Source organism: Rhagoletis pomonella, unplaced genomic scaffold, assembly GCF_013731165.1.
Source record: "Rhagoletis pomonella isolate Grant_MI unplaced genomic scaffold, Rhpom_1.0 Rhpom_scaffold_00014, whole genome shotgun sequence".
Taxonomy (NCBI): domain Eukaryota; kingdom Metazoa; phylum Arthropoda; class Insecta; order Diptera; family Tephritidae; genus Rhagoletis; species Rhagoletis pomonella.
This window is the reverse complement of record NW_023458568.1, coordinates 445,530-473,130: the sequence shown is the minus strand read 5'-3', so window position 1 is coordinate 473,130 and position 27,601 is coordinate 445,530. Positions and strand designations below refer to the sequence as shown.

Sequence of the window (27,601 nt, the reverse complement as noted above, 5' to 3'; positions counted from 1 at the left end):
GATCATCGGATCATGAAGAAATTAACCGTAATCTTAAATTTTTATATGAGAATTGAAGTCGCTTTTGTTTTTTGCTTAAAAATTACTTGTTTGTACAATAATTAATTGTGAACCAATTTCATTGTTTACATTAAAATTTAAAGTATGTATACTATTTCTAGTAAAAGTTTTTATCCATATATAAATTGCAATGCCTTTGATTTTTAGTAATTTGATGTGGGGTTCCATAAAATTAATGGTGTTTAGTAAGGGTTCCATCATCTTAAAAGTTTAGGGACCTATGTTATAGAGAAATAGTATTTTATCCAATAACACTGTGGAACAAATTCAGGTTAGCAAAAGTTAGGTCGATTCTGAGAGTGAGGGGTGAAAATAGAGGCTAAATTAGAAGACCCGTATAGCGGCGTTTGTTTATGTTAGTTCGAATTTTTTTTTAATCGACCTTCGAACTTTGCAGTCAAATGCCGATTTTCAGCATATTGTTTATATGGTTTTTTGGCTATAACTCGTCGACTAGTTGATACTTTTTCAATCTGTTAAAGCCAAATTATTGCTAGAGATGTGCGCAACAATTAAAAAAATAAAAATTGATTTAGAAAATTTTTGAACATATTTTCCACAAAACTAAGTCTTTTTTACTTTTTGTTTGATCTATAATATGCTTCTCAGTTTCTTCAATAAATTTCATTTGAAAAGAAAACAATCATAATACAAAACTTCCGTTTTCCAGCTAAATATTAATTTACTTCTCATTTCTTATGTACCAATTTTTTCAGTGTTGGTTTTGAAGAAACATTGAAAAAGAAATTATAAAAATATGAAAAAAATATAATTTTGAAATGTTAGTTATGAAAAGTTTTAAGTAAAAAAATTAAATTAATGATTTGGCCAGTTGCCGTTTAGCAGACGGCAGTGGATCAACATCACTGCTCTCTCTAATATCTTGGTCATCGTCATCATCATCAGAAAGGTCGATAATTTCGTCCAACAGATATTCTGGAATTTCATCTTTGTCTTCCCCTTCTTCCTCTTTTTCCTCGTCTTCCTCTTCTTCAAAGGTGTTTTTATACCACCAACAAATTTCAGCGAGTATTGCATCTGGAGATTTCTTTCCTCTGTACCTGAAACGAAAATAGTTTTCAATCGTTAACATATTTAAATTGTGCGCTCTGACAAAGATATTAGAAAAATCTAGGAATTCAAAATATGCACACTCTATAGTTACCTTATTTCAAATGGAAGCGCAGTTTGGTGATAACGTTCGCCTTGCTCATCAGATTCAGTTGGCAACTGTTGAGCGAGTTGATCAAGATGTTGATGCAAGAGATGAATTTTGTACCACATATTAACCCCAATTTCATCGAAAGCTGCCAACATGTTTGCAACAGATTGCCTGTAGTTGTCTTTGCGTTCTTTACCTAAAAGTCCTTTAATGACTGCTTTCAATGCGAGCCATGCATTTAATTCTCGGTCTGTCAGAACTTGGTCAAAATCTTGACGACTCATTAGTTTCCGTCTGTCGGGACCATTAACAACCCCTTCCTAAATTTTGGCGTTACTTAGTCTTGGGAAAATATCTTTTAAGCGGTTGAATACTGCTGGTCTTTTTGCGATAAATTTCCAAAAAAATTTATCAATGCTAAGTTTAATGTGGAGCAACGGCAACAAAATTTTCATTTCAGGAACAAGACTTTCGTGTAGCCTATTGTCTTTAGGCCATTTCCGTCCAATGCGACTATTCCAGTTATGCTGTTTGTACTGGTTTCTTCCTTTAATACCTTCTCCGTATCGTGAATCCCAATCGCACAAAAAACACGGATATTTTGGACGGCCAGATGCTGTTAAGCCTGTAATCAATGAAACTATTTTGAGGTCGCAGCAAACGCGCCACTGGTGTTCGTTATATTTGACTACTTCCAGAATGTGTTTCAAATTATCGAAATTTTCACTAGTGTCAGTGCTATACGCAATTGGAACAGAAGGCATTCTATTCGTCTTGAGCAAAAGCACAACTTTTAAGCTGATTAGTGAACTATCGATGAATAAACGCCAATCATCTTTTTTATAAGTTAACCCTATCGTCTCCATTAACTTTTCGATATCGTTGCAATAAGTGAAATTTTTTGCATCATTCACATTGAAGAACTTTTCTAACTCTTTTTGGCGTTTTCGATATGCTGTTACTTTGGTACCTTTCGCCAGCAAATTATTTCCTTTCAAAAATGAAGCCAGTTCTGATTTTTTCTGAGTCAAACACAAAATTGCAACAATTGCATCCAATTGCTTTTGTGTGACTAGGATTGGGTCCTTTGATGTTTCATAGGATGTACCTTCACCCGGGTCGTATTCTGAGAAGAAATGCATGGATATAGCAGCGGCGGTTGTAGTACTGATATCTGTTTGAAGATCAATAAATACTTCGGTATGTTGGTACTGGAACGAATTCTGAGTGCGGTAATGGTAATTGGACACTTGGCACTGCTCCATAAGTTTTATTCTTTGCTTTCCTTCTATTCAAAGTTTTATGGTAGTTGATACATCCATAGCAATTTTCTTGTTGATTCGGGCTGTTGTCTAACCACATCATTGGTATACCAAAAGGCATAGCCTTCTTCTTTTCACTATTCCATTGCATAACACTTGAATAGCAATTAAAGCAAACTTTTTTAGGGGCATAGTTTACGTCAGTGATAAACTCTTGCGAGAAATATTGTTTATAGGCTTCCAAAAAACAATCACTCGCGTTGCCACATTTTTCATCGCTTGCTATGAAACGTCCACAAACATTACAAAAATGGTCCATTTTACATTTTGGTTCCGACATTTTTAATACAATATATATTATACAATGTTGTTTTTGTTATTTTTATGAAACCGATGCACTTAACTTAAATCACTCACAAAATGAAATAAGTTCCAAAAAATTAATAGCGAATTTTATCACGACCGAGCGAAAATTAAAAGACATCAGCTTCGGCTGAGTTTCGAGTCTTAACTGAATCTTTATTTTTGATATTAGTTCGCTGTACGAAATAAATAAAAATCGTTACCTGTGCGGTGGTTGGAAACAAAAAAGAGGAAGACGAGGAAAAAGAGGAAGAGGGGGAAGAAATTTATTGCATTTGACTGCAAAGTTCGAAGGTCGATTAAAAAAAATTCGAACTAACATAAACAAACGCCCCGATACGGGTCTTCTAATTTAGCCTCTATTTTCACCCCTCACTCTCAGAATCGACCTAACTTTAAGAGGAATACAAGAAATGAGTTAAAGGCATCAAAATGGTTTTTATTAATGCAAAAACATGCTTTTTTTTTTTAAATATATCTTTTGGCTTAACCGCCGCAATTGCGTGCTGCAGCCTTTTTTTGTGACGGCAAAAAGGGCGTAAGCGACAAAATCACCTGTTTCATTAAAGATGGACAAATAATACCACCAGTATTATATACCTAACATCAAACGTAATTTATTCGTTGACCTTCACGTTAGTATCTACAGTAATTGCCGTGTTAATAAAAAAACGCCTACTGTAAAATTTACTTTTTGTCGCTTACGCCCTTTTGGCGGTTAGGGCTCGAAAGGATTAAGATTTTATTTAAAATAAATGTTTAAAATTTCCGAGCACTATCTTATTAATAAATTCGGTTATCATCACTATGCACTTTTTTGCAAATTTCGACGTGGAATCTGCGCAAAAATACTGTGGATGGCGTAGCCGGAGTGATGTGCACAAGAAGTGTAGTATACCTTTGACATGCGGAAGCCCCTCTTCTCCGGCAACACAGAAAGGAGAATTCTTCTTACAGGTCTATTCTGCGCTGGTAACATAAATTTTGTAACCGGTAATTAAAGTGTCTGTCAATTTTTAAAGCTTTTTCGCATTCTGTGCGCTCTTGTAACCGGTAAATTTGGTTACCATCTCATGAGCTGGTAACAAAATATTGCCCCGTGAAATATGCAGCACACGAATTTCCACAAATCTCCATAGCTGAACTGCTGAATATTTTCACTGCATTACCAACGTACCTAGAATCGCGGTGACAAGAAGTGGTAACATTTTTTGGTAATACAATTTTCCGGTCACAAAATCTTCGGTAACGTGCAGAATAGACCTGTAAGTAAGGGTTATAATCCTTAAGCGCGGCCGAAGGCAGAAGCAAGTGCAACAGGTGGTGGACCTAACAAAGTGCATGTCTTCAATGGCTTGGAAGAAGCTGTTATTGCATTAACTGGATTGAGAACAAGTTCTTCCGGCAAAGGAGTAGTTCTGGATTATGGTTCAACAATTTAACTAGAAGCTGACATAGACGCGCCCATGGTTACTATGCCCGACAGCTCCGCATATCTTTGTGAAATCATTCCCATAGCGCGCTCTTACTCCGCTGCTATAATTGCAAATGCAATAGAATCCACCGTTTCCTCCAAAATATGTAAAATCAAACAATTTTACTATAAATAAGCACTTCATGAGTGTTTTATTAATTTCTTTCCACTTTGTTTTCCTTCATTCAGCTATCTTCGAAAAACAACTGATAGCTAGCAATGCTGCACATGTTTCCGCAAGGGTTGCAGCATGTGGATTTTTCATTTTTCGTAGCGTAGCTACGAATTACGAACTACGAAAATTCTGGTTCTAGAATAAGGGGGCCCAAGAAAATAGATGGGAGAGGATTTCCTCGAAAGTAGAAACAGTCAGAGTGAGGTCAGAGGATTTAGAAAATAGAAGGATGTCATCAGCATAGATTTGATGTCAGATATTGGGGAAGTTGAACGATATAAAATTGATTTCATCAAAACCTATGATGAAAAGTATAACCGAAAGAGAAGATCCCTGGGGAGTAACCGGAACCGGCCAAGGACTGTCACTCCAGCAACACTCCCCAAAAACTTTGGGGAATCTGTATGCTGTTACAACAACATGCCTGGGGAGTACCATTTTCAAGTGGGAGAGTGGGGGAAAAAATGTCCACAAATATTTGCCTTCTACATTTCCCTTAAATAAAAATATTTGATTGCTAAACACTTAATATTGAATTTCAAGATACCTTTTATTGAAAGAGTAAGGTGCAACAATTCTAAAACATTATTAAAGTAACTAAAGTACAACAAATGCAAACCAAAAGAACATTGATTTTACAAAATATATATATGCATTTCATCTTATTTTTACATTTAAACTTACATAGTATCCAGCTCTCAAGAAAAACCAAATTTCAAATAAAAAGCACTCAAGAATTGAATAAGAAATTTTTTTCAACCATCATTTTTGAATTCAGGTTCAAGCTGTTAGTATGCAGCTCACTTGCCATTTTGTTCTACAATTCTCTAAAGTTTGATTTTACTTGCCTGCTTGCAAGCGACAGAAACAATGAAAACTATTTCTTTAGAGCTAGATACTAAGCTTAAAGAAGCAAAATATCTGAAAAACTGTTACTTTGTTAAAAGATAATAACAAAAATTATATTTTGAATAAAATTACTTAAGGTATTGATCAGAAATATACACGAACCTCCTTTACTTAATAAAATTCAAAACCACGTTTTTCGAAAATACTATAGGACTAAAATAAAAATCCACCCTTTGGCGTATCAACGTTTGGATTAAATGTGTATTGTGTTTCTTCTTCAGTAGGTGCCACACGCGAATCTTCTTCTTCGTTACTAAAATATTGTTCTATTATGTAAAATGATTTGTAATAAATGTCGCGATTTTCATGGGACTGCAGGTACTCAATTTTGTCTAAACCTGAAAAAGAAATATTATTATTAATATGTTGTTAATTACACATTACTAAAATGAATATTAATATGTATGTATTAAGCACCAACTGCAATAACTATCGAATTAAATATACATATCTGTGGCAATAAGGAAAGCCTGACTATAGTACGAGTGAGTACAATGTACCATTCTCACCGTATGCTTGTGAATTTATGCAGTAGCCACTTAAATATTGTTAAAAAATGAGTGTAAAAGAAATATTTTTTTAATGTCACAACCCCTTCTTAATTTTCCCATGAATTCTCATCAAAAATTTCCCTTTAATTTTGGTAATAAAGGTATTATACTAGTCGGTTTTAATAGTTGTTACTTATTGCCACAGACATGTATGTACATTAGGGTGGCCCAAAAATGCATGTGAAAATATGCAATGCTCTCACCCCCAAGGATTGTTCTATATTTAATAAAATATATCGAAATCAAAAAATATTTAGAGTAGCTCAAGCGCTCAAAGTTTTAATTTCATTTTAATTACAAAAAAAAAATGTGGAAATGGAACAGAATTCATAAAAATCAATATTTTTCGATCGACAAACTCTGCTTCTCTTCAGGAGACTTTCAACAACACAGTACCTTAGTAAAAGAATTACATGTGCATCATATGTTTCCTTGAAAATTCTTTACCGTTATCTTTCCTGGCTCTTCTTCAGATAGTTCAATGCCACGAGATATTATGGGCCGTGATATAATATGGAAAATATGTGAAAATAGCTTCTACATACTTAAGTCTATAACACTTTTTACTGTACTTTTTTGTTGAGAATTCATGACACTGCAACAATCGGAAGCCGAATAACTCCTTATGCACATGTAATTATTTTCTATTGAATGTACTACTGATTGCTGAAACGGTAGATAAAACAAGTAATTTTTAGCAAAAAAAAACCGACTCCCATATAAAAAAAAATATATATATATATATCTCATGATCCACTGATCGGATCTCAAGCAGATTACCTCTGAGACACTACCTTTCCGATGCAAAAAGAATTATCGAAATCGGTTTACGTGGTCCAAAGTTATGCGGTAACATACATAACAAAAAAAAAAATAATAATATTCCGACGAACTGATAACCTCCTCCTTTTTTGGAAGTCGGTTAATAATACACAAATACCAACCTAGTGTATGGAAAATATTTATAAACCAATGGCTATTCTAATTGGAAACCACAAAAACTTTACCCTTATTTACTAAGGTACAACAAAATTTAAGATTTCAAAAAACCCCCGGGGTTTCTCACAGTTTTTCGTACAAAAGGTAAAGCGGAAAGCTTCATTGAGATGTTCTACAGCTCAAACAGCGCCAGACCGAGGCGCAAAGTAGAATGTTACAGCGAAATCCTGCATTCGGAAGTTGTATGAATTCTATTTTAAAAAATACAACTGCATTGTTATGGACTACGAAACCTTTGCTATAAATATATTGCAGGTCAAGATTTTTATACTGGTGCAAGTCGTCAAGATGTCCCTGAAAGTTGTAAGCTGAAAATGAAGTCCAAATTTCCAAAAAACACATGGTTTGGCAAGCTATTTGATCCTGTGGCCGTAAGAGCAGCCCTTTTTTCCCATCCGGGACAATGAATGATCAAGTTTATCGGGATGAGTGCCTCAAAAGGCGTCTTCTGTCATTTATCAACAGATAAGGAGTAGGCCACTGTTCTAGGCGGACGTGGGAACCTGCCTCTATGCCAAGGACACATTGCCGTGGTATAATGCAAATAACATCAATTTTGTACCTCACGACTGCAATCCACCCAATAGCCCAGAGCCACGTCCTATTGGGGAATATTGGTCAATTGTCAAAGAAATCTTGCAGAAAACAGGTGAAACAGTGAAAAATATTGAAGAGTGCAAAACAAAGTAGTTGTGCGCATCGCGTAAAGTCGATGATGCAGTCGTGCAGAACATGATGGCGCGTGTGCGATGAAAATACCGTTCACTTGCATATGGAGCAAATAATAACTAATATTTTAACATTTTAATAACATCTAAACTTCCAAGTTATATTATACAAAAAATAATAATTTCAAAGCTTCTAGTTTGTTTCTGGTAGTAATTTCTAAGTGTTGTAGTTTTGGTGTGTTCACCCTTTATTTAAACAAATACTCGTTGATGGATCTTTACACCACTTCTTACCTAGGGGATTTTTGAGTCGCTGATTACGAATCTGAAGTCACTTATCAAAAATTAAAAATGGCAGATCCAATATGGCGGACGAAAATTAAAAAAAAATCGGTAGATTCCTATGAAACTCGGTATCTGGGGGTTTTCTGGGTCGCTGATTACATATCTAAAGTCATTTACCAAAAATTCAAAATGGCGGATCCAATATGGCGGACGAAAATTAAAAAAAATCGGTAGATTTCTATGTAACTGGGTATCTGGGGATTTTCTGGGTTGCTGATTACGAATCTAAAGTCATTTACTTAATTTACTTTATTTACTTCGGAACGAGCATTTTCATCAGATATTTCTTGGATCAGATAATCACGGACACCTTGTTGTCTTTTAGAAGTTTCTGCAACACCAAATGTCAAACAACTCACTTCTTAAGATTTTATTTACCATGACTAAAATTTAAGATCACAGCAAGAAACACAAATAAATTTCAGAAAAAAATTTATAACAGCGCTTAAAGATTTGCATGCCCGTTGTATAATTTTTTAATTTCAGAAAGCAGAAAATTCGCGAGGTACTATTTTTTTTAACTCTTACATAACCAAAGGTTTTATAACTCCAAGTATTTTTCTGTTTTAACACACAACCTCTCCCCCCCTCTCCCCCGTGGATCCGCCACTGATCTTATTTTTATATTCAGATACATTCCTGTTAATAATTACTTTTCAATTTTGAGATTTGACATACCGTCACTAAAATGTAAATATCTAAGCCAATTGGTTAGACTTGGTGATCGAACTTACCCTCTGCATTTGCGAGGTGTAAAGAATAATATGCAAGTGGTTTTATAACGGCCTTCGGCGGCCTTTACTTTTCCTACTCTTTAATTTATTTTTTTAATTAATCAAAACGACGATTTTTCAGAATAAATTTGCTTATACCAATGTGGACATAAATTGCGTTATGGCCTCTAAATCTATAGCGGAATAAGTGTAATTTTTTGTTTATAAAGTCAATTTGCAATTATGCAAATATTTGTGAGTGCAATTAGCAATCTTTTAAGTTAAATTTCATGTTTTAAAATAGAGTTCTCAAATAGGCGGCGTTGACTTACCTTTTTTTGTTTGTTTTCATATGTTAATGCTTTAATAAATGCAATTTCTATTTGAATGTATTGTCAGGAATGTATTCCAAGTACTATTAAGTATTTTAAAAACAAAAAAATTTTGACAATTTTTTTATTCTTTTTGAACAAGTGTAACTAAAGGTTTTTGAGGTCAAGGAATCATAATATAATATTTATTTTTAGATTTGACCGTATACAGATGTCGCTGCAGTGCGAAAAATTGGTGTTTTAGTACATTTTCTACTCATTTTACATTTGTTATGAGTTTGATGTTCGCCACAGAGAAATCTAAATATTTTATTCTTTGACGTATATTGCACCCGGTAATGTGTCAGAAAATTTCACCATCTAATATTGTCCAGAGTGTACGGCAACGCTAAAACTGCCAATGAGAGTCTGCCATCTTAACAATTCTTGGCAACTACAGGGAACATTACCGGCTAGTACATAAAAAGCCTAAAAGCGGAAAAGAGTCGACAACACTTTTAGACAAGGCACACTATAGGGCTATTACTGCACGTCTATACCTGCTATGGGCGCTCGCATACAACTATCAGTTTTCTCGCATACCAAATCTTATCGCAGTGCGATCAGTGCAAATGAAAGCAAATATGAAAAAAGTTGCTAAACCCATAGTTAGGTATGCGATAAATGGTATGAGATATCTCTTACTTCATATCACTGTGTTACCAAAAATACGAGTGATCTAGAGATGGCCCCAATTGGCAAAACTCGATATGCATGCAACCGTTCATAATAAAAGAAAATTTTTAACAATAGCATTTTCCTTTTTCATGACAAACAATATTTTTTTATCTTGAAAGTTACGATATCATGCTTTCCGACTTTTGGGACGCTTAACATAGGCAGGTCCTTGTTAGCGTTCCCTGAAACTAAGCTTCTTTAATAATAGTCGATAAAAAAACTGAATAAATTGTCAATATTATTAAATTGTAACGCCTTATCTACATTTACCCTTACGTAAATCGGTTATGTACCTAAAAATCAATATATACATCCTTCATTTTCCCATAAATCTAAAGAAAAATAAATAAACCCAACCAGATTGCATGGTACTTATCGATAGCACCGCGTCCATCTCTAACATGCCATCAAAACTTGCGTCGCATTTGGCAAGGGTATAAAACCCGCTGGCAAACTCACAGTCGGCCATTTGCGATACCGTTTGTCACAATCAAGTGGAAGTGAAGAAAAACAGCCAAAGTGCGTTTTAGTGTTAAAATAATTAATTTTGTGGGTTTTTATCACACCACACAAGTTTAAAAACAGACAACAACAAACTAAAATAATCAAACTTTCGCCAAAAGTAGTCGAGAGAAAAATGAAATAATTTTGTGAAAACTTTAACGAAAAAACAAAAAGCAAAAACTACAGCAGTGGGGGAATTAGCCCCGAGAAGTGCGTGCTAACACTCCTTTCGGTGCCATCGCTTCGGGATAGCGCCACTATCTTGCGCATTGCATCCTGCTTCACCGTCCGCAGAAGCGGGCTACCAGCTTAGAATTCTATCAAGGAGCGAGCGACGTCCAAGAGTACCCGGTGAGTGGTGGTAACTTAAGCGGCGCATCCAGTCCAGCAAGTAGGGCCACAACCACCTCTGCGCTACTGGCCTGCAAAATAGCGCGCTTGGAGCGCATCCAGGCATCAAGAGCCACTATCATCGCTACAGTCAGGTTATTTTTTTTTTTAATTGCCCTGGTTACACGATGCATTAATTCGTGTTAACTTAAGTCACTTTTTTTTAAATTGGTTTCTTATATATTCTTGCACCGGTTGGAAAACCACATAAACCCAACATTCATTGGACACGAAGTGAAAATGGGCGGGTTTTCTTTATATAGCCCGGTGTAAATTCGAATTTTTATTGTAATAAAATTGAATTATGGTTCGCTTCCTTTGATTGGCCGCGCAAATTAATTATTAAAGAAAATCGAATAAAACCAGAAAATTTTACTTACCACGTGTTGTTTTTTTTAAATGTTCGTAATATTTTTCCAGCAAATTTTTTTTGTTATTTTTATATAAAAATATCGTCAAGCTTTAACCAAAACCGTGAAAATCATAATTTCAAACTTTATAAAGATTTAGGAAAATTCTACAAATTTTCATCAAAATTTCAAACTTTTTATTCTGAATTTCTAGAACATTTTTGGGTATGCAGTTCTATAGCCCATACGATTTTAGTGTAATAAAAAGCAAGTTTCAAACGGCTAAAAAATCGCGTTAATTTTTGAGAATTCTTTTTTGAAGTGTTTCGGATTTTTTAATATAACAAGCGCAATTTACAAAAACTTGTGTTCATATTTTGAAATTTCGTTGCCGACGGTCTCCCGCGTTTTATTTCATAAGAAATTCATACTTATATGAAAAAAAGTGCAAAGTCCGTCGCCAAAAAAAAATTCTCAAAAATCAACGCGATGTTTTAGCCGTTTGAAACTCGTACTTCATTAGTCTAAAATGGTATGGGCTATAAAACTGCATTCAACAATTCAGAATAAAAAGTTGAAATTTTGATGAAAATTTGTTGAATTTTCCTAAATCTTTATAAAGTTTGAAATTGTGATTTACACGGTTTTGGTTAAAGCTTAGACGATATTTTTATATAAAAATAAAAAAAAAAATTTGCTGGAAAAATATTACGAATATTTAAAAAAAACAACACGTGGTCATTTGTTTGATTTATTTTGTATAAAGTTTGAAACTGTGATTTATACGGCCTCGGTTAAAGCTTAGACGATATTTTTATATAAAAATAACAAAAAAATTTAGCTCGAAAAACATAACGAATATTGGAAGACAATCAACACGTGGTCATCTGTTTGAGTCACTGTATATATGTATATACACATTTATACGCACATATACCCATATGTACACACCTACATACACAATTATTTAAGTACTTAGAACACAACAACAAAAAAAAAATTTATATTTTCGTATCATGATTCAATAATGAAAGGTTTTGTAAGTAGCTTTTTTCTAAAACTCTCACTCTTTCACTCCCACACACAGGGATGGTTTTTGGAAGCAGCAAAAAGGGGAAGAATTCAATCACACTTCCTAAAATGGTAGCTAAATTCCGCAAAAGGTGGGGATAATAGTGCATAGTGGTAGTTTAAAACAAAAACGAATTTTATTTAATTATTTCATTTAAACCAGCTTACTTACATCGAATATAGCCCCTGATTGTTATTAAAAATAAATATTTCTATGTATGTATGTATCTATATATACGAAAGTTGCGTACGTGCGTGCGCCAGACGGCGCATAACTCGAGAATGGGTGGTCCACTATGAGCTACTTTTTTGGCGTGTTTGTATGCCTTGCAAATTCTTTGCGGTACCATTTACAATACATGGATATGAAGAAGCTATTTGTTTGTGGAAGAATTATGGAGTTTTGATTAAAAAGCGCCAAATAAAAACATTTAGAGCTTACGTTTCTTTCGCGGTTATGGCTCGATTGCTTCGAATATGGCAATTCGAATTCTTTTATGTTGCACTGTTAGTGTTCTAGGGAGACTATGCCGCCGTCAGAATATTAAATATTGGCTTACACAGTCGCGATTGGCGCTTCGTGCCGGACACAGGAAGAATAAAAAGGACACGCAGCTACTGGACGACTGAGACAGGGAAAATGAGAAGTGCCTAAGTGTGCAATTATATCGCCATTGACTAAGCCGAGCTGTCGATAGGCCCCATGGACGCGGTTTGCTAATGTCTCATTCGGAGACACCAGCAGCCGGATTCCAGGTCTCCAAAAGAACGCGCGATTAACAACATGCAACGTTTAGTTACATGCCTCTCATAATGCCAGATTTGCCTGATTACACTTTTCTTCTGTTACTTTTCCATATTGTGTACTTTTAGACCCCACGGCTTTTAATTTAGAGAATTTTAGTGATGGAAATTTAGCGTAGCGATTGTCAGAATTCCACTGCAGGATTGTATTGTGTAGGTCAATGCCTAAATATCTTCGTTGACTCATTTACCAGAACTATTTCGCGCTTTACTTTACAGCGCCTTGGCAGAAGCAATAGGTCTCCACGAATGTCGAAAAACACAACTAAGCGGCATTTAAGGGAATTTCGTCTCTTTATCCTACATTCAATTTCTGTAGGCCAACGATTCTCATCCATTTTGTCTTGTTGTCCGCAGCGAATGCAGAACAAACATTTCTTCAAATTTAAAAACGTTCCTAAAACTTGCAAAGAAATTTGGAAAAGAAATATCACTGTTTTTGTTTTTAGGAGTAGGGTGGGAGTGTCATTGATAAAATTAGAGTGAGAGAAAATTTTTCTTACAAAACCTTTCATTATTGAATCATGTTTTCATATAAAAGGCATGTTGATGTAAGGTTGTATAAGAAATTTTACAGAAGATATATAATAAATATTCAAGCATGTTAGCAGGGCCGTAGCCAGGGGATTCTGGCAAATTTTTTTTTTAGTTTCACTTTTATTTCAACATATTTTGATTAAGGGAAAAAAACTGATTTAAATAAAATTTTTCATAAAAACAGGGTTGAAATCTTGAAATTCCTTCCCGTATTTTGTTTGTAAGTCAAATATGAGTGGCATTGTGCTACTATGATAGCACGGCCGAGTAGTCATAGCCAACTTATGTACAGTAGTCGAAAAAATTATAGCCGCACCAAATTTTGACAAGTTTTAAAATATTATTTTTGTTGTTTTTTAATTTCGGTTAGTTTTTATAGTTCGTTCTTTAACAACATCCGTATAAATACAAGTTTACACGATTGGGTATTTGCCAAAATTTGGTATAAATCGTATCCCAATTGTGTGAACACCCAAAATATGTTTCACTATCCCAATCACGCAAATTAATTAATTGAAATTTTTCAATAGAACAACGCTTTATTGTACCAATACTTTGACTACAAAAAAAATTCTCCAATTTTTTTTTACCAATATCCCAATATAAAAATTTACAAATCTGTACAAATGTACCAATCGAGTGACACTGCCTTAAAACTTTATGCAATTTAAAAAAAATATACAAATTTTCGTTAAAATTTCGAGTTTTTTAATTAAATACTAAGTATGCAGTTGTGTAGTCCTTTGAATTCTAGTAGAATAAAGTACAAGTTTCAAATGGCTTAAAATGTCGATCGATTTTTTAGAACTTTTAAAAGTTCGAAATTTGTACGAAATTTTGTTGATTTTTTTTTTAATATTGCACAAATGAGTAGTCCACTTTCAAACAGGGTTATGTGATTTTATAAATTATTATTTTATAAAATATAAATTAAAAAAAAAGTCTCAAACAACAAGTAACGGGCTGTCCATATATTACGTAAGACCTTTGTGGGGGAGGGCGGGTCTAGAATTTTCTTACTTTTTCTTATATGGGGGAGGGGGCGTCCCGTGGATTCTTACGTAATATTATTTTTCTTGTATTCTTATTAAAAATTGTCCTTTATAAAATACGAAAATTCACCCAATTAAAGTACTAAATTGCATTGAAATGAAAAATATACATTAAATACGGAGGATATTACAATTTTTTACAACTTTTGCTTTAATTTTTCTATTTGTCTAAAAAAACGTTACTCTTCGGTGTCTACTATAACCGAAAAATGCAGCTCGAACACAAACAGGCGAAAACTCCCTTATACCATGTTCTGACCGACATCGAAAACATGTTTTCGTTGCTAAAACTGGTTTTCGACCTAAAACTTGTGTTTTCGTCCATGTAAAATCTGTCAAACTAAAACCAGTTTTCGCTGAAAACCACTTGAAAACTCACGTTCCACTCATTCTAATCGGTGTCTGCACTAGTTTTTTTTTGATTATTTATCGAAGTGGAAGTCATATTTTATCATCTTTAATACACCATTTCGGATTTATTGTTAATTGGCGGGTCAAAATAAAATAAGCATGGAAGTAAAAGGTTGTTAATGAAAAGAAATTGAAGGAAAAGTATTTTGGTTTTGTATTTGTGTAGCAAAACTGTAAACAAAGGATGTAAGAAATATCAACGAAAACACCAACAGTCGGTGTGAACAGCTTCCAGCCCACAATCCCAAAACTCGTTTTCAAGGTGTTTTCGTTGTCGGTCAGAACATGGTATTACGTAATATATGGACAGCTCCTAAGCATTCACAAAAAGCTTCACTTGATCTTTTCTGAGCCTCAGCGTCGAAGAGCAAAGAGGATAATTTCAAGACGCGGGCGAGAGCTCATGTGTGTCATCACAGAAAATGAAACAGAGGATATTGTTGAGTGGGTGAATCAAGAAGAAATTTCAGTGGAATGTGAAAATGAAATACCTTTGAGTGAAAAAGAAGTACGAGATATCCCTGTGGCTACCCCTCTTTCAGATTGGCTGGCTGAACCGTGGACCAAAGATACCGACAACAAAGAATGACTAGTATAACTATGTAATGAAGTTTTTAAGACTGACTAGGCATACATCCTATATTTGTTTGATGGAAATATATAGTATTTTCTAATGTTTAATTGAAAAAACATATCTAGGGGATTTTTAATCTTACGTAAGATCTGCGGCGGGGGGAGGGGGATCAATTAAATCTTAAAATTTATCACGTGAGGGGAGGGGGGTTCAAAACAGGTGAAAACTCCCTTACGTAATATATGGACAGCCCCTAACATCCAAAATGTATATTTCTCTTTATTATCTGAAAATTTGGATAAACAAGAGCCTAATAACATTAAAAAACAAAATCGCAGTGTGGTAGTTTTTGCAAATTTTATATATAAAAATATAATATAGCGAGTTTTGAAACAGTAACTTTTACATAGCTATCTTTTTTTAGCTTTTCGCGTTCTCTCTTCCATGAAGATTGGTCTGCTTCTTTTTACGACGCCTTCCACTAGGCACCGAAACTACCACGTTTCCTTGCAGTTTTCTAAGTTCATCAGAAGATGGAGACTTTTGAAAGTGTATAAATACATACGTAAGTATTATAGCGATTTTTGCAATAGTAGTTAACATTTGATGCTATGTTTCCAAAAAATTGAAAGATTTTGCACTGTATTGTTAGTTGACATGAAACTACTTTAAATACTGGTACGTTACTCACCAAAAACTAAGAATCGAAAAAAAATTTACATAGCGCCTTTGCAAGTGGGCTTTGTTAAAGAATGAACTATATTTTTATTTAAAAATATAACAAAAGTTCAATAAAAACCAAAATAATACGTTAAAACTTGGCAAAAGTGGTTCGGTTATAATATTTCGACCACTGTATGTATTTGTTTATATCTTTATTTGGATCTTTACATTGTACATAAAGGAAGTACATAACAAAATTAAAAAAAATATATGCCTTTTTCAGAACACCTAAATACGGCCTTGCATGTTAGGTTAAATTACACTCTATTCTCCTCAAAGGAATTTTTCCTGGGCTTCTGCCTTTGATTTGTATTGACCACCTTTTGGCTGATATTCGCTTAACTAACCAAACACGTGGACTTTTTTCCACATTAATTTACTCGAGTTTATGGAATTTCATTCAGATTGAGACTGCATCCAAATGCCTTCTGTCTTTATTGAGCAACTAGCAGACCCGGCGAAGTTCGTCCCGCCCGAAATTAGATTTTTAATTTAAACATTTTGGTCCAACATTTTTTCCAACAATCCACATTTACGATTTGTACTGGCACATTTATCGGCTAAGACTATGGTTTGGTGGTCGTTTGCCGCCTTAAATAACCGAACGAAAGTGTTATGTTCATGAGAAGTTTCCTGGTGGCAACTATGATCCGGCTCTATAGTGAATGTGCCCTAGAAACTTTATCTTATAGTTGGTGGCAATTTCAAAATGGATGCATATCCTTGTTCAACAGAAATACAATATACATATATAGACTGAGATGAAATACCTTAAAAGCCAGTTTCACGAAACCAATTTAAGTGAAAAATTATATTTTCTGTCAGGTTCTATATTAAATTCAATAAAAAAAATAAATTTTCATTAAATTGCGTTCATGAAACTGGCTTTTAAGGTATTTCGACAGGTCATGTTTGAGATTTACCACTGCACTCAACCCTGGTGTCTCCGTATGAAGCTTTAACGCATAATAATATTGGCAAATCACATCCATTGGGCCAATCGTAACACACGAGAGTTCGATATACTCAATGGCGCAACAGGTCGATTTAGTCTGACATTCACGGCACCCTTTCTCACTTGTCGATTTTTAGTAATAACTTGACCTCAGCACACCCTGGCAGCTCTTTTTTGCAATTTGACTGCCTTTACCGTTTCCAGTACATGTTTTGAATATTCGCCAAATCGGATCATAAAAAATATTCTTAGTAATAACTCAACTCCTTAAAATCCCTCCAGCCATTTAGGATTTCACTCGCAAATATACCTACAGTAGAATTACATATATACACATTCAAAGATAAGTAAAAGTCAGTACGTTTGTACTTTGCCACGCCATCTTTTCAAAGAGCCCATTTTTTTCTCAATGAGTATGGGATTGATTTCATATATCTCCATACCAAGTTCCAATACTCTACCATAAACACTTCCAGAGATACGCAGTATGAAAAATTCGGTTTGAAAGGGAGGTGCCACGCCCTCTTTTTCTATAGGTCGACTTTTTCACCAAGAGTATGCGATCGATTTCATATGCGCCAATACCAAGTTCCATCACTCTACCATGAACACTTCCAGAGATATGCAGTATGAATATTCGGTTTGTATGGGAGGTGCCACGCTCCCTTCTCCGATAGCTCCAATTTTTCTCCAAGAGTATGTTATGAATTTCATATATCTCCATACTAAGTTCCAGAACTCTACCATGAACATTTCCAGAGATATGGAGTGTGAAAAATTCGGTTTGTATGGAAGGTTCCACACCCCTTTTATATATCGAGATTTTTGTTAGCCGATAGCCATCCTTTGAACGTCTGCAGCAGGTGTCCGAAATTTCAAACAAGTAAAAAGTCTAAGTTCGGGGGAGCCGAACATTAGATACCCGGCTCAATTATTAAATATAGTTTTTTTCACCTTTCCTACCGCTACATGGTAAGCAGGAGTGGTTTTATCCGTTTTTCGAACATCTTCCATAAACTTGTATAGTTATATGTGGGCGATATTACGCCCATTTTCCAAAATTCCACAATATTACTTCTTTTCAACGGAATGTTGTTAGTATCAATTTTAAGTAAATCAGCGTCCTTAAATTACGAAGTTTCAAGCATTTCTGAAATTTACCGTTATATAAAAAGTGGGTGTAATTTAAGTCCGATTTCAATAATTTTCAGCGTTTTGCTTTTATGTGGCAAGCACAGTAATCATTCCGAGCTTAGTACAAATTGTTCGAACGGTTACCGAGATACACATGTGTGATCATAAGTGGGCGGTGCCACGCCCATTTTCCAAAATTTCATTATAAACGTGCTAAAGAATTATTGCAAACGTCAATTTCAAGCCCCGGTCAAAGCAACATCGCTAAAAATATAGAAAAAAGGTTTCTTCTTAACAGCGGTCGTCCCTCGGCAGGCAATGGCAAACCTCCGAGTGTATTTCTGCCATGAAAATGGGCTTCTCATAAGAATACAATCGCCGTTCGGAGTCGGCCTAAAACTGTAGGTCCCTCCGCTTTGTGTGACAACATCAAGGCGCACTCCACAAATCGGAGAAGAAGCTTGGCCAAACACTAACATATGTGTAAGCGCCAATCTATTATTATTATTATTATTTACTAATTTATCGAAGATTTCGTATTTCTCCAAATTACCGTTATATGGGATGTGGGCGTGGTTTTTGTCCGATTTTTTAAATTTTGTTTGCTGTACCAAGGCCAACAACCGTGCCAAGTTTGGGGAAAATTGGTGCAGCGGTTACCGAGATGTACACATGTAATCATATGTGGGCGTGGCTACGGCCTTTTTCCAAAAATTTCTAGTGTTCTTATTTTTCATATTTTTCATCTAAAAATCATTGTAAATATAAATTTTGATTGAAAAGGCTTAAGTAGTTACTAAAATATCGCAGTTTTCGTATTTCTGAAAACTACCGTTATATGGGAGGTATGCGGGATATTGTCCGATTTTGCCCATTTTCAATACAATCCGTCCTACGCTGAAAAGAAGTACACATACCAAGTTTCGTTAAAATATCTCGGACACGGATGGACAAACAGTCACCGCTTAATCGATTTCTTTTTTCATCATTTATCATTTATGTATACATTTGTATATATCTATCTCGATTCGTTTTGCCTGTTACAAACAACCGTTATGTGAACAAAGTTATAATACCCTTGTGCACAAGTGCGCTCGGGTATAACAAATCGGTTCAGCCGTTCTCGAGCTTTGCGATATACATATATGGGTAAGAGTTGCTGCTTTTAATATTGCGCTCACTTACGTACAAAAAAACAAAGCAGCAAGGTTTTTATACGTAGTTATATACATATGTACATATGTATGTACATAAATATGCATATACAAATGTGAGTGCTAACAGCAATGCTAGTTGCTCCTTGTGGCAACATAAACGACTCTACATACATAATTGCCTACAATATTTCTCCATGAACTGTACATACATATGTATTTGTTTTTTTTTTTTAACATAAGAATAAACATTAACGTTAAAATTAGCACGTATGTACATATTATGTATACATAACCCTTGCTTTGCGCTGTATTCCGTACGAATTAACAGCAGAGGGCGCTCTCATTTGTGATTTGCAGGTGAGCAGCGCTGTTATGTGGGCATGTATGTCAGATTCTATAAGATTTTTAAAGTCCTGCAGTTCGATTTTTAGAAAGTTTTTGAACTTTTTTTTGTCTAAGACAATGAGAAGCCTACCCAGAAATTATAACCAAAATTTCAAAAAAAAATCGGTACAGCTTTGCAAACAGAAAAAAACAGCTTTCAAAATATATATTAGTATAGATTTATACTTAAATTAAAACCATACTCTAGAAGCATAATATTGTTAGGTTTCCATAAGTAAAGCAAGGTTGAAATATAAGTCATGGTTCCGATAAACCTGCACATTAGGGCGGGGGGAAAATATTAACAAAAATACAATAACATGTTTAAAACGGAATGAACTAAACGAGTTCCGTTAAATAAAATGAAATTCAATCAAATCAAATTAAATTAAAGGAAATTAAACTGAATTAAATCAAATTGGATTGAACTAAATTAAAATAAAATGAGATAAACTACAATTTAGTAGAACTTTTAAATAAACCAAGTTTACGTAAATAAAATAACCTAATATAACCAGAAACAAAATACAAAATTTATAAAAATTCTAATTTTAAATAAACATACAAAGGGGGAAATTATATACCAATAAAATGACATAATATATAAATTAATTATAACCTACGATTTAATAAAAATTTAGATAATATAAATTTAAATTCATAACGATTTAAAAATATAATAACGAAATTATAACAAAGAAAAATGGCCACTATATAGAATTACTCAAACCAAAATTTACTTACCCGACATACCATACATATATTTATCTGCTTTACTTAATTAAACTTTTTTTTTGTTAATATATTTACCTGACCTACCAGACTTACTTACCGGATTTCCCTCATATATTTACATCAGTTTTAATTATATATACTTACCTTAGTCTTTGTTTTTTCTTGTATAAAATTAGGTAGTAGAATTTCAAATATGTTTTGGCAGATATTCAAAGGTCTATATGTGAAAATTAATATCTTAAAATATTTTTTCAAAATTTCAATTTTTCTAAAATTTATTCATAAAAGAATTTTTGACCTTTTCATTAATTTTATATATTAATTGCTTTATTTCCGTAAATATTCAATGAAAAATAACCAAATTTTAATGGTGTATTCAGAAAAAGTAGCAGAATCTAAAAAAAATCATATTGGAAAAATTTTGTTTTTTAATATTATTAAATAAAAATAAATTTCCCAATAATTGACAATTTAACTGACTTCCCCTTTTGTGAAACAAAAATAATTTGCGATCTTATTCTATAAAGTATACACTAACAGTTCGCACCAAAATATTTTAGTGCACTCTATTCCATAAAAAAGTAGGAATGTTTAAACATTACCGTGGATACGCGAAACCACTACCGACGTTGGAACGCAGCGCAGATAAACCCCGTGCCCGTTCGTCGTTGCATGCTTACGTTTTAAAAAGCATATAGGTATATTATTATTACATATGGTAATAATTCTTTCGATTAATTCTTTATATTAATAATTATTGAAATCTCAGTGACTAAATTTATTTTCGAAATCATGAGGCTCCTAAATTCTGGGAATCTTGAGTACAGAGTAGTGTGCATAAATGATTTGAAATGCTGTTTATAAAATAATAGTTGATACTAGTGTCACGGCGTACTAACACAAAATGACTAACATGGAACACACTGCTGCCGTTCACTACACACCCAACTGTTTTACTGCACTCGCTGTACTGCCCCGTTATTTTGCTCTCTTTAGTGTAAATCAGTATTTGCAGTAAGCAAACAAATACTGTTTTGATGGCGAGCAAGCATTGTTTTCACTTCATTTACTGGCGAGTGAATTTGATTCATTACTGCATTTCTGATATTGTACACCTCTAGTACAGACGACGCGTCCGTTAAACAAATGTGAATCGCGTATATCAGTGTCACTGCCCACGGAAAAGGAGCTTGCGATGGCATTGGTGGCTGCGTTAAAAAAAAATGCATACCGCGCTAGTCTACAGGACAAAACTATTCTTTCGACACAAAAATTGTTCGAGTGGACGCGCGGGTGTTTCAAGAAAGTTGATTTTGATTTTTGTAGTTTAGCTGAATATAAAAAAGATGAGAAGGTGTTAGAGAAACGTTTTCCTACAGCCAAAACCATCAAGCGAACACGCCAGTTTCATTGCTACAAACCATCTGCTTCAAATTGTTTAGAATGTAAGATTTTTTCAAGCCACTCAGAAAATGTAATTGTAAAAATATAAAAAAAATCAACTTTGTCATTAAATAACAAAATTAGTAAACGTACTTCATTAAAAAATGTTCCATTCTTAAAGTACCAATCGTTCATAAGATACTTGTGTTGATAAAAAGATAAGCATGCAACGACGACCGGCCCAGGTTTATCGGCGCTGCGTTACAACGTCGGTAGTGGTTTCGCGTATCCACAGTAATGTTTAAACTTTCGTACTTTTTTATGGGATAGAGTGCACTAAAATATTTTTGCATTTTAGTGTATACTTTATAGAATAAGATCGTAAATTTTTTGACGTTGAATACGTCTTACGTTTCGATATGGAGGCTATGCCCAAATGTTGTAGTTGTAATTTTTAGAGCTTTACGAAAACGCTTATTCCACGAGAACTAATGAAGCGATTTGAAAGAAAAGTTTGGCGTTTTAAAGATATAATTCCAAATCTATCGACAAACTCAGTTTTGTAAGTAATCAATTCGGTTTCTGTCGTAGAAACAACGCTAAATATTGCCTTATTTTGGGGTAAATTTTGAGCCTTTAAAGTGCTCTAGCAACTTACGATTTGCAGGTTAAACTTTAATTTTCGGGATATAAGTTCTTTGGAGCAATAGAAATATTACCGCGTACAAATTTTATATAAGTTCAATAAATATTTAGCATTTTAATGCAAAAAATTGTTGAAAAAATTAGCAAATTTTTTTTATTTCCAAAATGCTCGAAAACCGTTCGAATGATTTTGTTTTTGTTTTCTTTAATCAAGATTTCTCCTTTCATTTGGTATATGAAAAGTAGTGGTTGATATCTTCTAAGTATGTTTATTTGCTTAAAATATATGGGCATAAATAATTTTCCATACAAAATCACTTCGTCATCATTTTGCAAACACGTGCATGCGCTGGAAGTGAGAGAAGGAGGCAAAAAGTATGTGTGTGTAGGTATTTCGGCTTTTGAATAACAGATGGCGCAATATTTATAAAAGGCAAAGGTGAAGGGTAATATGTATGATAAACGTAAAAGTAAAAACAAAGAAAAATATGAGGATGAGGATACCGATAAAAGTTAAGATGATGCTAAGAGGAAGAAAGATTAAAATAAAGGTAATTAAAGAGGAAAGGATATCGACAGAGACTCAATCTGGAGACCATTTCGGGATTTTAGAGATTTTCGGAAATCTCGGGACTTATCGATATAATAATCGATATTTTATCGATTTTGTTATCGATATTGTGGTTGATTTTGCTATCGATATTTTCGGAACTTATCGGTATAATAAACGATATTTTGTATCGATTTTGTTATCGATTTTAAATCGATGTTGTTGTCGATTTGTAATCAATTTGTTTAAGCCTGCAGCTTAAGTTTTAGCATACAAACTACACCGAGAGATGTTGCTGCTAATCACTCGCTGACAGGACTCGTTACTTTATCTCCCTTTTGGAACGAGTCCTGTTAGTCGATCCCGTTGCCAGATTCCACCTTCTGTGGAGCCTATAAATGCGGCGATTCAGTATAGTCTCGTTCTATTCTGTGACCGACAGTCAGCGACACCTCAGGTGAGTCAACTATTCTCTGTATATTTACTCATTCATCAATAAAAATAAATTTCTGTATATTATACAAAAACCCGATTTCTCAATACCTTTGGAGACTAGGGCATTCGTGAAGAGTAAGTAAAAGATTATCTTAAAGAACCGGCTGCCCCATTGATCCCCGTTGCCGGAATCACGAGGATTTTCGGCCCCTAAATTGTCTCGCTCGAACATAGTCCTTCGAGCTGGATCTTTAAGATAATCTTTTTTCGTTCAATAATTTTGCGATTTTTTCAAGTAATAATTTTTTATAATTATCTCAACTAAAATATACTTAACAAAAAATTAACAGGTCTCGTCAAGTCCCATTGGTAAAGTTTTATTAGCACACACCATTGTGAATGAGCCCGCATGAAAGAAGCTGCATTTGACATTTCATGCAGCCGGCCATTTGCAGAACATAAATATAAACAAGTTGCGCTGCTACACCATAGCGAAAAATAGAAAAGCCAAAAATCAGGAAGGTAAGCGAGGAAAAGGAGCGGCCAAATCTTGGAGCGCGGTAAGTTAAGTTAAGTAGTGGTAAGAACCACATATTTGCTGAGTAGCGGCACTCAGCTAGGGAGCGGTAAAATCCCGCTACTCAAAACTGCAACGGCCAAGGTATATAAAAAAAAAATATATATATATATATGCATATATATATAACTTCTTCTTATTTGGCACTACAATCGTTTGTCGGTTTGGGACGAGACCAAAAAGCTTCTCCAATTGCTTCTCTCCTGCGCGAATTTACGCCAGTTGGTTATCCCGAGCGCAGACTGGTCCTTCTGCACTTGGTCCTTCCATTGCGTTCGTGGGCGCCCTTGCTTTCGTTGTCCACCCATGGGAGCGGAGTCGAAGGATCTTTTCACCGGAGAGTCGTCATCCATGCGTACAACATGTCCAAGCCAACGCAATCGCTGTATTTTTATGCGCTTAACTATGTCCATGTCGTTAAAAAGCTCATACAGTTCGTCATTCCATCTTCTCCGATATCCGCCATCCACGAAAACAGGGCCGTGGATTTTGCGTAGAATAGTTCTCTCGAAAGCCCCCAAAGCCTTCTCATCTTTGTTCGACATCGTCCAAGATTCTGCGCCATATAAAAGGACGGGCATGATGAGAGATTTGTAGAGCGTGGGTTTCGTTCGTCGAGAGAGGGCTCTGCTTTTCAATTGCCTACCGAGCCCAAAGTAGCACCTGTTGGCAAGAGTTATTATTCGCTTGATCTCCAGGCTGACGTTGTTGGTGGTGTTTATGCTGGATCCTAGGTAGACATAGTCCTTCACTACTTCATAGTTATATCTGCCAACAGTGACGTGTGTTCCGTATCGCGTGGACTCTTTATATGTTGCCAGGAGGTACTTCGTCGTTCCCTCGTTCATCGCTAGACCAACCTCTTTAGCTTCTTTTTCTAAACTGGAAAATGCTGCGGTTACGTCCCTTTGTTTCAGACCTACGATATCGATATCATCTGCATACGCCAGCAGCATCGTTCTTTTGCTATATATGGTGCCGCTGTGATTCAGATTGGCAGCTCTTATTACGCTTCCCAGCATCAGATTGAAAAAGTCGCACGAGAGTGAATCGCCTTGTCTAAAACCTCGCTTGGTTTCAAACGGCGCGGAGAGGTCCTTCCCAATTTGAACGGAGCTGAAGGTTGTGCTCAACGTCACTCTATATAGCCGAATTAGTTTTGCGGGGATCCCAAATTTGGACATGGCGTCGTACAGGCAGCTCCTCTTCGTGCTATCAAAAGCAGCTTTAAAGTCAACAAAAAGATGGTGTGTGTCGATTTGCTTATCTAGTGTCTTCTCCAGGATTTGACGTGCTGTGAAAATCTGGTCAATGGTGGACTTACCAGGTCTGAAGCCACACTGATAAGGTCCAATCAGCTGGTTCGTGAACGGCTTCAGTCTTTCACGCAGTATCGTCGACAGGACCTTATATGCAATATTAAGAAGGCTTATTCCGCGATAATTGGCGCAAACGGCGGGATCTCCCTTCTTGTGGATTGGGAAAAGTACACTGAGATTCCATTCTTCGGGCATGTATTCATCAGACCAAATTCTGCTTAAAAGCTGGTACATACGCCCCACCAACTCTTCGCCACCGGCTTTGAACAGCGCAGCCGGTATACCGTCGGCTCCGGGGGCTTTGTTGTTCTTAAGCCGCTTTATTGCTGTTCTCACCTCGTCTTGGTCCAGTTGAGGGACGTGAGCTTCGTCCCTATACATTGGTTCGGGTTCTCCTTCATCAAACGCGCCATCTGTTTCGCCATTTAAACGCGTCTCTCTTCCCTCCTTTTCTCCCGGTAACGCTCAATTGTCGCTCGTGTCGCCATTGGCTGACATTGGTTCGGGTTCTCCTTCATCAAACGCGCCATCTGTTTCGCCATTTAAACGCGTCTCTCTTCCCTCCTTTTCTCCCGGTAACGCTCAATTGTCGCTCGTGTCGCCATTGGCTGAAGGGTAGCTTTGTATTTTTCTGCAGCAGCCGCGCGGCACTCTTCGTCGTACCAGTTGTTTCTGCGCGGTTGGTAGTAACCAACAACCTTTTCCGCAGCGGTACGAAGGGATTGGGAGATGGAGTCCCACTGCTCATTTATGTCCAGGCGATGAGGAGTTGCCTGATTAAGCAGGATTGAGAGTCGGTTGCTAAATTTTTCGGCTGTCCGTTGTGACTGCAGCTTTGCGATGTCGAACTTTCGCCCGCGTTGCCTGCCGCATGTTTTTTATTGCACAGAGGCGCATGCGGACCTTAGCTGCAACAAGGTAGTGATCCGAGTCGATGTTGGCACCTCGGATAGAACGCACGTCAAGAACGCTCGAAGTGTATCTTCCATCTATCACAACATGATCAACTTGGTTCTTTGTTATTTGATCAGGGGACACCCAAGTTGCTTTGTGGATGTTTCGATGCTGGTGTCTGGTACTACTGACTACCATGTTCCGTGCCGCGGCGAAGTCGATCAGCCTCTCTCCGTTGTCGGAGGTGTTGTCATTAAGGCTGAATTTTCTGACTGTTGGACCAAATATGCCTTCTTTGCCCACCCTGGCGTTAAAGTCGCCCAGAAAGATTTTAATATCGTGGCGGGGGCAGCGCTCATACGCTTCTCCTAAACGCTCATAGAAAAGCTCCTTAGTCTCGTCGTCCTTCTCTTCCGTCGGGGCGTGCACACAAATTAGGCTGATGTTGTTAAATTTGGCCTTTATGCGGATTGTGGCGATTCGCTCACTGATGGGCGTGAACCGGGAGACAAGGTGTCGGAGTCTCCGCCCAACCACAAATCCGACACCAAATTTGTGCTCCGTCTCATGGCAGCTGTAGATGTCGCATGCTGCAAATTTTTTGCAGCCATGCCCAGACGGTGATGTCAGCCTGGTATTTTGTTATGACATCCAGCAGTTGGATAGAGGCACCTTCCCTATAGAGGGTCCGGACATTCCAGGTGCATATCCGTAATTCATAGTCCTTGTTCCGTTTGCGGGGGTCGTCAACGAGTGGGGATGCAGTTATCCGACGCTTTTTTGGTATTTTCATTGGCAATATTTTTTTACGTGGCGGGTCCCAAACACAGCGCACAACCATTGCTGGGGTGGATGGTATTCAACCGGATACACATTTGTATAGCGGGCCGCTTGCTCCAAGACAGACGCCCGCTTGCAGCCGCACCTCCTGGTGAGCAGACGCTGCAGACTTCAGTGAGCCCTTAAACCGAATAAGTCGGAGTGGCCGCACCAAAGCTCCCTCTCTTTCTGCCGTGACCCAAGGCTCCACTCGGGTTGGTTACCGCATCTTGCACATGGGTTGCTCACGTTGCCAATAGTGCGCGAACGAGGACGCAAGAGTCGGGATTGAGTATTGCCGACCCACTGTAACCTACAACATCCACTCCCCCCCCCCCCCCTCGCGCACACACATATATATATATATATATATATATATATATATATATATATATATCAAAAATAATTGTGTGCGAATAAAAATTAAGACACCAAGGTGCTTAAAAAAGTGCAAGTCTCTGAAGAGCA

General features: G+C 36.0%; 1 protein-coding gene across 1 annotated transcript in view; it reads right to left on the bottom strand.

The window, feature by feature from the left end:
* Positions 1–5,324: 5,324 nt before the first annotated feature.
* LOC118749158 (importin subunit alpha-5-like) overlaps positions 5,325–27,601 on the bottom strand; it is an 86,423-nt gene continuing 64,146 nt past the window's right edge. The window contains exon 2 of the mRNA XM_036483926.1: positions 5,325–5,743. Coding sequence (XP_036339819.1) covers positions 5,559–5,743 — 185 coding nt within the window. The 3' untranslated portion in view covers positions 5,325–5,558. The remainder of the gene's footprint in view (positions 5,744–27,601) is intronic.